The 14,781-nt window shown below is 39.3% G+C and overlaps 2 protein-coding genes across 5 annotated transcripts in view; both read left to right on the plus strand.

The window, feature by feature from the left end:
- The first annotated feature begins 6,893 nt into the window (after positions 1-6,893).
- Positions 6,894-12,473, plus strand: otulina (OTU deubiquitinase with linear linkage specificity a). The gene is made up of 3 exons (XM_061964732.1): positions 6,894-7,066; positions 11,037-11,158; positions 11,262-12,473. Exons 1-3 carry the CDS (start codon positions 6,953-6,955, stop codon positions 11,677-11,679), a joined length of 654 nt encoding a protein of 217 aa, XP_061820716.1. The 5' UTR covers positions 6,894-6,952; the 3' UTR covers positions 11,680-12,473.
- Positions 12,474-14,373: 1,900 nt separating this feature from the next.
- LOC133609588 (uncharacterized) overlaps positions 14,374-14,781 on the plus strand; it is a 31,675-nt gene continuing 31,267 nt past the window's right edge. The window contains exons 1-2 of one of the 4 annotated variants that reach the window (XM_061965317.2): positions 14,388-14,518; positions 14,603-14,705. The gene's annotated coding sequence lies outside the window, so the exon portion shown is untranslated. Of the gene's footprint in view, positions 14,706-14,781 lie in introns of all 4 variants that reach the window. The other 3 variants (XM_061965316.2, XM_061965315.2, XM_061965318.2) reach the window with 3 other exon arrangements.

Raw genomic sequence — 14,781 nt, forward strand, 5'->3', positions numbered from 1 at the left:
TTAGATTGTTAAAGGCTTCACACACTAGGTTTACATGCAAGGCGCTAACCACGACCCATCAGGAGCAAGGGTGAAGTGTCTTGCTCAAGGACACAACGGACGTGACTAGGTTGGTAGAAGGTGGGGATTAAACCAGGAACCCTCAGGTTGCTGGCACGGCCACTCTCCCAACTGCGCCACGCCGTAGCAGTTCTTTCTATTTTGACAGGAAAAAATGAGGGCTGTCAAAAATAACAAATTAACTCATGCGATTAATGCATCAATGATGTATATAAGCAGATTTATCACCCAGTAATTGCATTTGGGTCAAAATATTAGGGTCTTTTCTTAAGTCGATTTCAATTATGCAAGCAAAAAATAACCTGTGATTAATCATGATTAATCGGAATGAAAAATGTAATGATTTGACAGCACAAAAAATACATGTACTGCATGCAATTGCATGTATTTCAAACTTTAACATTATACAATAATGCAACAAATATTATATTATCATATATTCCAAACATTTTGAACAAATATTTAAATATCTGCTTGACTCATGAAGTTATTCATCAAATTGTATACTGTAAACATTTTAATAGATTTTACGGTAAAAAAAAATCAAAACATAGCTCATTCGCATGAATTTTAGTGTTAAAAAACAAACTGTGGTATTGTTTTTCCATTTACAGTAATATGCTGTAAAAACATCGTACATTTTACAGTAAAATTCAGGCATGTGAACTAACAGTTTTTTTCCCATAAAATATACTGATATTTTTATGCGCATGAAAAAATATTAAATGTATTAGCAATTATGTAATAATCTCATAAGGGGTATCCTGATGCATTTATATTCATGTACATTCACTGTTACAAAGGGCCCTCTGAGGGCAGCCATAATTGTGATGTGGCTTTCAAAGAAATCAAGTTTGACACCATTGCATTACATTCAGTAGACCCAGACAAGATATAACAATTAATTAAAAGAGTAATGTTCAATTAGTTCAAGTCCAGTCAGGGTCGCACTTCCGATTTGATTTGAGCCATTGTTTTAGTTTTCCTTAAAGAAGAGTATCTGGGGCGTTGTGAAGGGAAGACTGTCATCTTTTGTTCACATATTCATAAGCATTTAGCATTAGCCTCACATTCTAATAGACACTTTGCCTCACTTGTGTGTACGCTAATAAACACATAGCTTTGCTTGCAAACATGCAAAGAATCAATTTGTACATTTCCATGCTAAATTTGATCAAAAGTGAGGCTAAAGCTAAATGTTCACTAGCATGCTCATAGGTGATGTTAAATAGCATGAAGGAAGTACCACAGCATGTTTGAACTCTAAAAGCTTACTGGTATGTTCACATGTGTGGTAATAATGTTTATTAGCATCTTGACAAGTGAGGCTAATGCTAAATGTTTATCAAATAATTATTGTGTTGAAATCTGGGGTAACAATTACAAATCAAACATCAACTCTATGTTCTTACTTCAAAAGAAAGCCATTACAATTGTAAATTATGTGGATTATTCTGACCATAGCAATGCTCTGCTTATTAAATTAAAAACATTACAACTGCACAATCTTGTTGATCTCAACACTGCTCTTGTGACGTACAAAGCTCATAACCACATGCTGCCTCGGTGTCTACAGGAGAGGTTCAAACCCAGGGAGAGTCCCTATGACCTCAGAGGTTCAGCTGTCTTTCAGAAAGCAAACATAAGAACGAGCTTAAAAAGTAGATGTGTTTCTGTCAGGGGGGTTCATCTGTGGAACAGTTTGGATGATTCCTTAAAATATTCCAGCTCCATTCACACATTTAAAAAAAACTTTAAGACCAATGTCTTAGAAAAATATATCACTCTTGAATCAACACAGTAGTTAATCCTACGATCAATGTTAATTACAAAACTAAATGTGGGATATAAATAATAATGGAAGTATAAGTGTCTGTATATAGTATATTATTGGTACAAATGTTTAACCAACACGTGTACAGGTAACTTTCACATGTCTTTACTGTGTACATATTTGAAGAGTGTTTATGTTGTGTAAAGAAAATGTCATATTTTTAAGGAAGCTCATCTTGTATTTGAGATTTTTTATAGGGTTAGGCCAGTGGTTCTTAACCTTCTTGGAGGTACCGAACCTCACCAGTTTCATATGCCATTCACCGAACCCTTCTTTAGTGAAAAATAAAATGTATTTTTTTTTTCAAATTCAAGACAAAGTTATATGTTTTTGGTAACACTTTAGTATGGGGAACTTATTCTAAGTAACAAAGACTTAATTTAGAGTTATTTGGACACGAGGGGAACATATTCTAAGTAACAAAGACTTAATTTAGAGTTATTTGGACACTAGGGGAACATAGTCTATGTAACAAAGACTAAATTTAGAGTTATTTGGACATAGGGGAACATATTCTAAGTAACAAAGACTACATTTAGAGTTATTTGGACACTAGGGGAACATATTCTAAGTAACAAAGACTTAATTTAGAATTATTTGGACACTAGGGGAACATATTCTAAGTAACAAAGACTAAATTTAGAGTTATTTGGACACTAGGGGAACATATTCTAAGTAACAAAGACTTAATTTAGAGTTATTTGGACACTAGGGGGACATATTCTAAGTAACAAAGACTAAATTTAGAGTTATTTGGACACTAGGGGAACATATTTTAAATAACAAAGACTTAATTTAGAGTTATTTGGACACTAGGGGAACATATTCTAAGTAACAAAGACTAAATTTGGAGTTATTTGGACATAGGGGAACATATTCTAAGTAACAAAGACTTAATTTAGAGTTATTTGGACACTAGGGGAACATATTCTAAGTAACAAAGACTTAATTTGGAGTTATGTGGACACTAGGGGAACATATTCTAAGTCAGGGGTGCTCACACTTTTTCTGCAGGCGAGCTACTTTTCAATTGATCAAGTCGTGGGGATCTACCTCATTCATATATATAATTTATATTTACTTATTTATGAAATATATGTTTTTGTTAACAAGTTAAAGGTGTTTAATGATCATGCAAGCATGTTTAACACATATAGTTAATATTGTTAATACATTAAAGGTGTTTAATGATAATACAAGTATGTTTAATACATATAGTTAATATTGTTAACAAGTTAAAGGTGTTTAAAGATAATGCAAGCATGTTTAACACATATAGTTAATATTGTTAACAAGTTAAAGGTGGTTAAAAATAATACAAGCATGTTTAACACAAATAGTTAATATTGTTAACAACTTAAAGGTGGTTAAAGATAAAACAAGCATGTTTAACACATATAGTTAATATTGTTAACAACTTAAAGGTGGTTAAAGATAATACAAGCATGTTTAACACATAGTTAATATTGTTAACAACTTAAAGGTGGTTAAAGATAATACAAGCATGTTTAACACTTATAGTTAATATTGTTAACACGTTAAAGGTGGTTAAAGATAATACAAGCATGTTTAACACATATAGATTCCTTTCTTTCATGAAGACAAGAATATAAGTTGGTGTATTACCTGATTCTGATGACTTGCATTGATAGGAATCAGACAGTGGTGCTGATACGTCATACTTGCCAACCCTCCCGGATTTTCCGGGAGACTTCCGAAATTCAGCGCCTCTCCCGAAAACCTCCCGGAACAAATTTTCTCCCGAAATTCAGGCGGAGCTGGAGGCCACGCCGCCTCCAGCTCCATGCGGACCTGAGAGACGTGTTGACAGCCTGTTCTCACGTCCGCTTTCCCACAATATAAACAGCTAATGATCGAGGGCGAGTTCTTGGTTTCTTATGTGGGTTTATTGTTAGGCAGTTTCATTAACGTCCTCCCAGCGTGGTAACAACACACAACAACAGCAGTCAAGTTTCCGTCTACAGTAAAGCAGTTCGTCTGCCGTAAACAGCAATGTTGTGACACTTTTAAACAGGACAATACTGCCATCTACTGTACATGCATATGTGACCCACCCATAATGTGTCACATTTTTGTGTTGATTTATTTATTTTATTTTGTGGTTTGAATTCGTTTTTTGGAGCTGTCATTACACATTTGTTCAGTAGGGGGCAGTAGGGCGTTTCTTCCCAATTGAATGCTATCACCTGCAGACCGGAAGTGTCTTGTCATTCTGATGAGCGCGACCAGTCTGTGAACAATTGAAACATCCTGTGTGCTTTTTCCTCCTGTATAACAGGTTAGTTTTGGTGAATCAACTCACTGAATAATATCTATATGTGATCTTTATAAGTTTAAGTACACATTCTGATGGTGGAGCCTAACTCTAAAGTGTTTGTGAGTTGTAGTTTGTATTTGTGAATGAATCCAGTGCACAGCTGCAGTAATCAATACAAAAAGGCGACGTGAGTGCGCAATGTTTATATAGGAACTTCTGATCCTAATTCAGACTCCCAAATTAGCGCTCACGTTTTCTTATTGATTTTATAATGTATATTTGTATAATGTGTGTGTTTTGAAATAGTGACAAAGAATAGAACAAGGATGGACAATTCAACCCTTAACTCAACAATGAGTAGATGAGTGTTATGTGTGTGTATATGTGCAAATAAATGAACACTGAAATTCAAGTATTTCTTTTATTTATTTATATATATATATATATATATATATATGTAGTAAAATATATATATATAGCTAGAATTCACTGAAAGTCAAGTATTTCTTATATATATATATATCTTAACCACGCCCCCAACCACGCCCTCCGCCCCACCCCCGACCACGCCCCCACTCCCCACCCCCCACCTCCCGAAATCGGAGGTCTCAAGGTTGGCAAGTATGTGATACGTCCGCATTATCGAATGGAGGAGAAAAAAAGTCCTCCTTTCTGTCCAATACCACATGAAAGTGGTTGGTTTTTGGCATCTTATTTGTCCAGCTTCCGTACTCCTTTGTATACACTTTACAAGAAATACATTGTCGGCAAACTCCGTAGCTTGCTAGCTTGTGCACGCCAGCTTTCTGAGACTCTTATTTTGGTAGCGCAGGCAGGATGAAGCAGAGCTTTTATTGTGCAACTGTGCAGTCGGTCTTTGGAGTTTTGACGACAGGTACGGCGCCAGAGTCTGTTGAAATAAAGTGTTTCTCGCCTTTCAGTCGGTAATTTTAATGAGCTGGCAGCAGCCAGCGTCATCTCAGAAGACCCTCGGGTGCCGTGAATGTCAATCAAGTGACGAAAGTGACGTCATAGTGAAGATTTATGATCGCTCATTTTTAGGACTATTTTTTTAATGCCTGGCTGGTGATCGACTGACACACCCTCCGAGATCAACCGGTAGATCGCGATCGACGTAATGAGCACCCCTGTTCTAAGTAATAAAGACTTAATTTAAAATTATTTGGTTAGGGTTAGGGCCAGGGTTAGAGGGTTAGGGTTATAATAAGGCCATGGTGAATAAGGCATTAATAAGTACTTAATAATGACTAGTTAAGAGCCAATATGTTACTAATTTGCATGTTAACAAACAACTAATTAATGGTGAATATGTTCCCCATACTAAAGTGTTACCATGTTTTTTTTTACTGGGGCATAAAATGAACCGTGCACGAACATCACCTTGTTCAAACAACAAAACCAACACAGTGCATAAACTCACAACAAATTACACACCTGCAAATCAGTCAGCTGTTGCCGTATCCGTAATACGTCGATAGGGACAAGTTTTTATTTACACGATGAGTCGGGTGTGTTTTGACTTCCGCCGAACCCCTGAGGCCGACTCACCGAACCCCAAGGGTTCGATCGAACCCAGGCTAAGAACCACTGGGTTAGGCGAAATAAGTGCTCAACTTCAGCCTCCAACCCTTTCGGTCTGTAACATTGTCAATTTATGAATGTACAACTGTTTGTTTATTTTGTTGACCACTCACCGAATAAATAATAAACTAAATTGGACATTTGCATTATTTATCAAATAAAAGCCCAAATTATGTTTCTAAATATGTCATTGAAAACCTCCGGCGAAATAGGCAACCTTCCTATCACTCATTTCCATCTGCTCCTGCAGGTAAACCGGTGTGTGAGGTTGCAAATGTCGTATTAGTGTGGGCGTGATAATTATGCGCACACAATCCAATGTGATTCTTTTTTTTTTTTTTTTTTCTATTTCTTTTGGGATCTAATTATCTCGTTAGAAGCAGTGTGAACAGTTGCACGTGCACATCTATGTCAGCGGAATGCTCCAACATCAAAGCAGCTTCAGTGCACACACACTCTATCTCTCTCTCTCTCTCTCTCTCTCTCTCTTTCTCTCTCTCTCTCTCTCTCTCTCTGTCTCTCTCTCTCTCTCTCTCTCTCTCTCTCTCTCTCACACACACACACACACAAGCACGTACACACACACACACACACACAAGCAGAGTGTCACCCAGGGACAATGGCAGCCCCTCCCGTTTGTGTTCATGCTATACATCACACATGTGGATTAGTCTCTGCAGTGCACGTCTCCTCATGTGAACCCTCTTCATTCTGCCGCATTACACGCTCGCACATGCACGCACACAAACACACACACACAGTGCAGCTATTGGCGAGACGTAAATGACTGCATATGGAAGTAATCCTTGGCACATGTACGCGCATGAAAAGGGAGGAGGCCTGAAGTGCTAGATTGCTTTTCCAGTTAGAAAGTAAATTGCACCCGGTGGGAAACAAATCTGCTATTAAAAGATGTATTTTGCTTTGATATGAGTATTAGTCACCTAAAACACTCCGTTAAGCTGTGATTTGGTTGTTACCGTTATTTGCGATGACATTTTAAAACGATTGCTGTAGCGCCTCCCGCAGGATTTTACATGTTAAAACAGGCCGCAATGGAGTGGCCGCTCCAACAGGTGGCGGTGTTGCACACGAGCTCGATTAAAGGAGAAAAAGAAGAAGAAAAAGCCTATCTCCAACAACAACAACAACACGTTTCCTATGCGGAACGCGCAGTTATGTCCTGGGTTAAAGCCGCGTCTAAAAGTGAGGACGACATATTTGAGGAGAACGCGGACGAACTTCGACTTTTAGGGAAAGAATGGGAAGCCAATATGAAGAGAAGAATCAGGGTAAGAAGAGGAACTTCCGCCCACTTTGCGAGCTGCTTGTGCTAATATTGCTAACGTAGCATCAGCAGTTGGAAACAGTAGCTGGTAGTGCTTTATAATTATGCGTGTAAAATGTTAATTGGTTCATTAGGAAGGTCTCGTAAATACCTTTCCAGTGATGTAAGTGTACGTTCACTGTGATAAATATTAGGAAAGTTACGAATTTTAAACTGTGAAAATGCACCAATTTATGGTCAACCTCTTCGATACAAAATAAGTGGGGCTCAAGATTTTAGGTGTGAGCGTTTTTGTTAAATCAGACTTTCCAAATGTTATCACTTTCTTATTATTTACCCGACTTTTAAAAGGTTGGTATCATTGGAAAGCTTGATAAAAGAAACCTTAAAAAATTGGTTTCATCCTGTTATAATAACTATCTTTCATAAATCGATTCCATTTACTACATGAAACAGTCGAACATGAAACTTTGTCTGTCAATACTGAAAAATATAAAAGTTATAATCTGTCATTAGCATATCTACTATTATTGTATTGATTTATCCATCCATCCATTTCTACCGCTTATTCCCTTCGGGGTCGCGGGGGGCGCTTATGAACATCAATAAAGTAAGTGTTTTTGCTTTTTATTAAATTGATCAAATAGAATAAGATCTATTGTTACGAATTAAAACACACCAGATTTTAGTAAGGCAAAATTTTTTTATAAATATATTTGCAATGCCTCCACGCTTTGATTTAAAATTTTGGGGACAAATCCCAAATGGGGCAGCACGGTGGTAGAGGGGTTTGTGCGTCTGCCTCACAATACGAAGGACCTGAGTAGTCGTGAGTTCAATCCCGGCCTCGGGATCTTTCTGTGTGGAGTTTGCATGTCCTCCCCGTGACTGCGTGGGTTCCCTCCGGGTACTCCGGCTGCCTCCCACCTCCAAAAACATGCACCTGGGGATAGGTTGATTGGCAACACTAAAATTGGCCCTAGTGTGTGAATGTGAGTGTGAATGTTGTCTGTCTATCTATGTTGGCCCTGCGATGAGGTGGCGACTTGTCCAGGTTGTACCCCGCCTTCCACCGGATTGTAGCTGAGATAGGCTCCAGCGACCCCGAAGGGAATAAGCGGTAGAAAATGGATGGATGGATGGAAATCCCAAATGCTCAACAGCAGGTACCAACAATTAAGAAAAGTTGGTTTTGCATGATAGGGCCCCTTCCAATTAAGTTTTTACTCACCATAGATATTTTGCAGGGGAAATTTGACGAGTATAAACTTGCCAAATTTTGTTCAGAGCCTTGTGTCGCGGATACTTATTCTGGATAATACGCTATGTATTCTACGTCATGAGTATTGATGTATAGTGGTGATGAAAACAAGGCGAATACAGTTGAACTCTGAAAACTCGGGGTTAACCACTGTGGCGAGCCAGCCAGCGGGGAACATACCTATAATTTGGCTATTTATACACACTCACTCCTAAAGAGGTCATATTATGATTTTTTTTCCATTTTTAAAAACACATAATTTTGGTCGACATAACATATAATGGTGGTTCTTAGAAAACTTTGCATAGATTTAGTTTTACAGACCTAAGCCGTATTCGCATATAGTAGTTCTCGGGACGCAGTTCTAAGAACTACCACACTTGAGTTTAGTTATAGGAACTACCCTTCCCCATAGGGACTTTTCCTTTTCACGTTCACACATGGCTAGTGATGCTGGGGACTTTGGTAAGAAACATGTGTGACGCACACCTGCCTGCGACCCGTGACGTATTACATTAGATCTATACCCAGGCTAAGACTTTTTTACTGTTTACTAAATTTCAAGCTCCTGTAATGGTGGAACATTCTCATCGTTCATCACTCTCAGAAGCCCCGCGCTGGTGTCCTTTGTTGCGGAGTTGCCCGAGTAGGCAGATCCCAATATGAGGTCCAAAGTGTCGGACCATATGCTTGTTTTTCTGTTCGACCCACTTTGGTTGTTACGGTTCTTGATTTTTTTGTAATTCTGTTTGAGTTTCTTAATCTTCTCCCTGCACTGCTTCGCGGTGTGGGAAATCCCTGACATTTCTAACTGAGCGCTTACTGTACTGAATATTTTAGTGTTCCGCTGCGAGCCTTCAAAACCCAGCTGAATCTCCTCTGTGGAATAGGTGGCAAAGGGCTTTGACCTCCTCGTCGGTCCATTTATCGCTGGCTGTGACCATTTTTCTTGTTGTGTTTGCGATCTCGTAAAAAACTCTGTGGGACTTTTTAAAAATGTTGGGTCTGTGTTGTGTCTAGAAGAAGCGCATACGGAGCGTAGCTCGTCAGTTCAACCAATCACCAAACACCTCTATATTCTTTTGTTCCTATGGGACTCAGTTTAGATCTTGCCTCAGAGTAGGAGCTAAAATGGTTCTAGGATCTGAGCGCCGTAGTCCCTATTTCCCGTATGCTGGAACACGACGAAAAAACGGCCCGCGGACTTGTAAGCCATATTTTAGTTCCCTTTTAAAACGGTTTGTTTTGAGAGGCGGAGTTGTTAGATGCAATTTAACCTCTTTTCGCCCGGTAGAAATGTTTTTGTAGTTTTTTAGCTTTCATGCTTTTATTGTGCGCTTTGGATACCAATGTCCAGCACAAGCTGTGTGTTTTGAGGGACTTTCAACCCAACACAACATCCCAGATGATATAGCGAGGTCAGCGGCTCACCGTGTTTTGTCGCCGCCTCGATAAGGAGACTATATGCGGGCAGACAAGAGAAAGAAAGCAGGCGCCACGAAACAGGTCTGTAACTGTATACCAAGGTTAAAGTTCTACGGAGTTTGTATCTCTGAAATGCTAAATCCTGGACATAGCCATGTGTACATTGACAGTAAAATTATTTTCTATTCTCTATCACATTAATACTTTCACTGCTGCTGCGCTGAACCCTTGTAAACAATGGCGGCTCAAGGCGGCTGCAGTAAAGTAAGCCACACTACGAGCGACATTGCGAATGTCCATCCATCCATTTTCTACCGCTTGTCCCTCCCGGGTCGCGGGGGGTGCTGGAGCCTATCCCAGCTGCATTCCGGCAGAAGGCGGTGTACACCCTGGACAAGTCGCCACCTCATCGCAGGGCCAACACAGATAGACAACATTCACACACTAGGGCCAATTTAGTGTTGTCAACGTAATATCGAATTATATTACTAACTGGTCCATTGCCAAACACAGTAGGCACTGATCCAATTAAAAGTAGTAGAACCGCAGGCCGGTGACACTATTTCCTTACATTAGCTACACAACAAATCGAGCTAACAATGCTAACGTATCACTCACACATTTCTAACCTACTGTTATTACTTACCGTTTCATTGTCTCCTCCAATGCCATAAATAGTAATTAAACATAGTTTTTCGTAAAATCCATCCTTTTGTGAAGGTCTGTGGTTGAAGTAGGGCTAATCTTTGCACACACTTTAAGAGACTTCCTCACATATGAAGGCACATTGCCACGAATCATAAAAGTTAAAAATAAGGCAGTTCTTACTTCAGATGAGGCTGAAAGTTAACGTAGTGACTTGCGCTGGATAAAGAAAACAAAGCATTTTCCTTCATTGGGTTCCATCACCGACATGATGTTGTAGCACAGCGGGATTTAAACATAGATTTAAATTGGTTGACTCACGGAAAGATGTCTGGGTAAATGTCTACCATATATGGATAATCCGCTGACGTCACACTTGAACAAAACGTCACAATTGAACAAAATTCCAAAAGGACCGTTTGGAGGAAGTATGAAGGAAGGAAAGATTGTTGTATAACTTTCTCAGCAATGCCTCCACGGTTTGAGTTCAAATTTTCGGGACTTAATGCAGATCCCAAATACACATAAGTAGGTACCATCAGGTAGCAAAAGTTGGTTTTGCATAATAGGACCCATTTAATACTTAGTATTAAATTAAATTAAAAATTAGTATATTTGTTTTTGTGGTTGTGCTGCTGGTTAGGATGGGTATGTGGATGGTGCTGATGCTGGGGAAGAGGCTGCACTGGCGGAGGGCTTCAATGAAGGCTTCAGGCAAGGAGCAGCTAGGACTGTAGCTGTTGGTCGACTTCGAGGGATTGTAAGGTACATTAGCATCGTGTTGGCTTATTCACCTCTCTATAACTTGGCATGATGTTTCAAGTTTTCTACACATCACATCCCTTTTATGACTTGTCTTGCATCACAGTGCAATAGGGAGCTGGCACCAAATCCAGCACCCAGACCATCCCATCCCCACCTATGTCAAAGAGCTCCTGCAGCGTGTGTCACAGCATGAACAAGCCATCATAGACCACATCAGTAAAACGATGGAGAACCCCCCTCCGAGTGTGGAAGATGTGTCGCAGAGCATGGAGCACCTGGAGGTGGCACAGCGGGCAGGCCCAGCAGGGGGTTGCCAAAACAGCGATTGCTGCAAGAGAGTAGAACTAATGGACACTGAGTCTCCTTTTAAGTCTGATTCGTTGCATTCCGCATGTAGCGCAAGCTCGTCCGCCTGTGAAGACGAATTCGGTGAGCTGCTGCAGCGATGCCGGGATCTCGTGTCAGAAATGGAATTGCCTCTGGAGCTGCTGGAGCACATAGAAGAACTGAAGAACCTTTAAATGCTATGTACAGTGAATAATGGGTGACCACTCCTTATGCATCAGTCGATGACGTCTCTGCATGCAAGAGGTACCTCTGCTAGCTATGGACTGGACTCTCACATTATTAAATGTATCCACTCTGCATCACATCTGGGATCCCTTCCAAGGTTTCTTTTTGGTCCCATTGGGTTGAGTTTTTTCTTACCCTGATGTGGGATATAAGCCAATGATGTCGCTGTGGCTTGTGCAGCCATTTGAGACACTTGTGATTAAGGGCTATATAAATAAACTTTGATTGATTGATTAATTGAATAATAGGGGTGTGACGAGATCCCAGGTGATTAAAACGTTACGATATTTCTCGTTTAGAGAAAAGCTGTCCCACAGAGACGCGAGACCATCATTTGAATTCCATGGCCAATGCGCCATGTCTATGTCCAAGCAGGCTAAACTGTCAATCGTGGAGGCCAAAAGGTGACAGAAAATAACTCAGGACACTGGATTGCTTCTCCCAGCAGCAGGATGCCACTGCGAGCGGCCCAGGGATAAAACTATACAGCTAAATCCTTGATACACCTGACAGCTGCAATATTACAGGTGTAGAAGATCCCACAAATCTCCCCCAAAATGGCTTATTTAATTGTATTTTATTTTCACTTTTATTTTTTCATTGTCTTTAATTTGTGAAAACAAGGTCAACAGTTAAAATTGTAGGTCAGATGTGTGTAAAGTTATAAAAGACTTCAAAGTGCACCTGCTTCGTTTTATGACCCAGACAATTTAATAAAAATGCTTCCTTGTCCAGTCATATACCTTGGCGTAGTCATTTAAAAAAAAAAAGGGGGGCTCTGTCAGGAGTTTGTGTTTGGCAATATTGACATATACATTGATTTGTAAATATATTTTAAAAGAAGAAGAGCCTTATGTTGAGACACAAAACTACTCGATCTAACTGCGGACCCTGTTTGCTAAAAACCAGAATACAATTACAGTCTGAGTCTGAGCCTGAGTGCGAAACAGTCGTCAAATATCCTCTATATTACAGGAGCACTGCTGTTTTTTTCATTAAGCCTTGAAGCACTTCAATAACAACAGGTGAACATTTAACCTCTTGGGGACCCAAAACAGTCCTGCTCATAAAAATATCAAAAATAAGGTTTTTCTATTAAAAAAAAAATACTTCACCAGTTTGGATCTGACCATATATATAAAGTTTGTATTATTTCAATATATTTTTTCATGTTTTAATGCCATTTTTGTTATTGAAACCCCTTCACTGAGTCCTCTTTATATCATCATAAAGAAGACCCTCTGGGTGATTGGACATTCAGGAGTTGTTTTGATGATTGACACAACATATAACCACATTCTCACAACCCTTTTTTATCAGTCTTAACTCATCAAGATCATTTCCATTGCATTAAATGTGTTTATTGCCAGGAGTTTTCCAGAGTAAAACCACAACTACTGTTTTGAAATGAATTGTGGTAAAGCATCAGTGATTCTCAAACTGTGGTACGTGGGCTCCATCTAGTAGTACGCCAAATAAGCATCAGTGATTCTCAAACTGTGGTACGTGGGCTCCATCTAGTAGTACGCCAAATAATCAACTTATAAAACCTCTGCCTTGTTTTAATGAATATTTAGGCCTACTACGCTACCGTATTTTAATGTTTGTCATTGTTGTGGTACTTGGAGAGCCAAGTGTTTTCTGAGGTGTTACTTTGTGAAAAGGGTTTGAGAACCACTGACCTAGTGGATTAGGGTAGTCATTACACTTAAAAAAAAAAACATATTGTACATTATTTCAGATTTACATGCAGAGATTAATTTGGTATTTATGGCATAACATCAGGATTAAATTGCAGTATATTGAAAATATGTGTTGGTGTGTGTGTGTGTGTGTGTGTGTGTGTGTGGGGGGGGGGGGGGGGGGGTGTATACCAAAGTTTGTCTCACATTTTCTCCCAATTTAAAAGTAACGTTATATGTCACAATTACAGCTCATTAAGCTTAAAACTGAACAATTTGTTGAATGTTGAGAAAAATAAAATGCTTGAAAGGACTTGTGTACCAAGATGCCTTGAGGGAAACTCCTAGTCAAAGACCCTCGTAAAGACTGTTGCACAGTGGTGCTTTTAAGCACCTATCATAAAAAACGCTTGTCAACGATTCTCTGTATACAGAAATTCCCTGCTCTTTCTAGGAATTTGCTACAAAAATGTTAGTCGATAACTCCCTCCCAACTTTTGAGCACATTGCTTACATATTATTGTTAATTAATACTGTACAACTGTTGCAAAAACATTACTCTACCCGTACCCCAGGAGGAGCGATTACGTCTCATGCAATCTATTATATATATATATATATGTATATATATATATGTAAAAAAAATGCATAAACATATGCATCTGTATAATGCATATGTTCCTTCTTGACTGCACTTAAATGTAGAATATATGTAGAATATATGTAGAATATATTTATATTATTCATATATATCATATATATTATATTATTTATATTATTTATTATTATTATTGTCTAATGTGAGCGAACTGTGGTGCTGAATTTCCCCCAGGGATCAATAAAGTACTTTCTATTCTATTCTATTCATCGTTGGATTTTAGCAGATCGATATTGACAAGCGGGTGAGTACTTTTATTTCCGAGGCGTGTTTGAACGCAGCACCACTCGGCGCATCCCGCAATGACGTCACACGAGCAGCCGGAGCCGTGACCCCCCTGCTCCCTCCATAATGCTAGGGGCTCACACCAACAGATGTTCCGCCTCCTACACCGTCCAACAAAACTGCTTTTTTCCAATTTAAAAAAAGCCTTCCACCTTAACGGCGGTGAGTCGTGTGAGTATCCAAGACTATCAATGCGGCAATGGTGCTTCTAGCGACGGGCGCTTACTCCAAACTGCTGGTTTTAAGTTGACGAAGGCTAGCTACCTGCTAGCTAACTTGAGCTAACTCAAGCGAAACAAACACCTGTGCTTCATGGTTGGACGCTCGTTAGCTTTCTTCGTCTTCCCAGGTATCGTATGTCTCTTTTTAGTCTTATTTTTCCCATTAGGTTATTAATAACGCTTTAATGTGGTGTTACAATGTTG

This window comes from Nerophis lumbriciformis, linkage group LG07 (genome assembly GCF_033978685.3).
Source record: "Nerophis lumbriciformis linkage group LG07, RoL_Nlum_v2.1, whole genome shotgun sequence".
Lineage (NCBI taxonomy): Eukaryota > Metazoa > Chordata > Actinopteri > Syngnathiformes > Syngnathidae > Nerophis > Nerophis lumbriciformis.

Coding starts and splice junctions, on each gene's coding strand:
- otulina (XM_061964732.1), top strand. CDS start 6,953: ATGTCCTGGGTTAAAGCCGCGTCTAAAAGTGAGGACGACATATTTGAG. Junction 7,067..11,036: donor ATATGAAGAGAAGAATCAGG/GTAAGAAGAGGA, acceptor GCTGCTGGTTAG/GATGGGTATGTGGATGGTGC. Junction 11,159..11,261: donor CGACTTCGAGGGATTGTAAG/GTACATTAGCAT, acceptor CTTGCATCACAG/TGCAATAGGGAGCTGGCACC.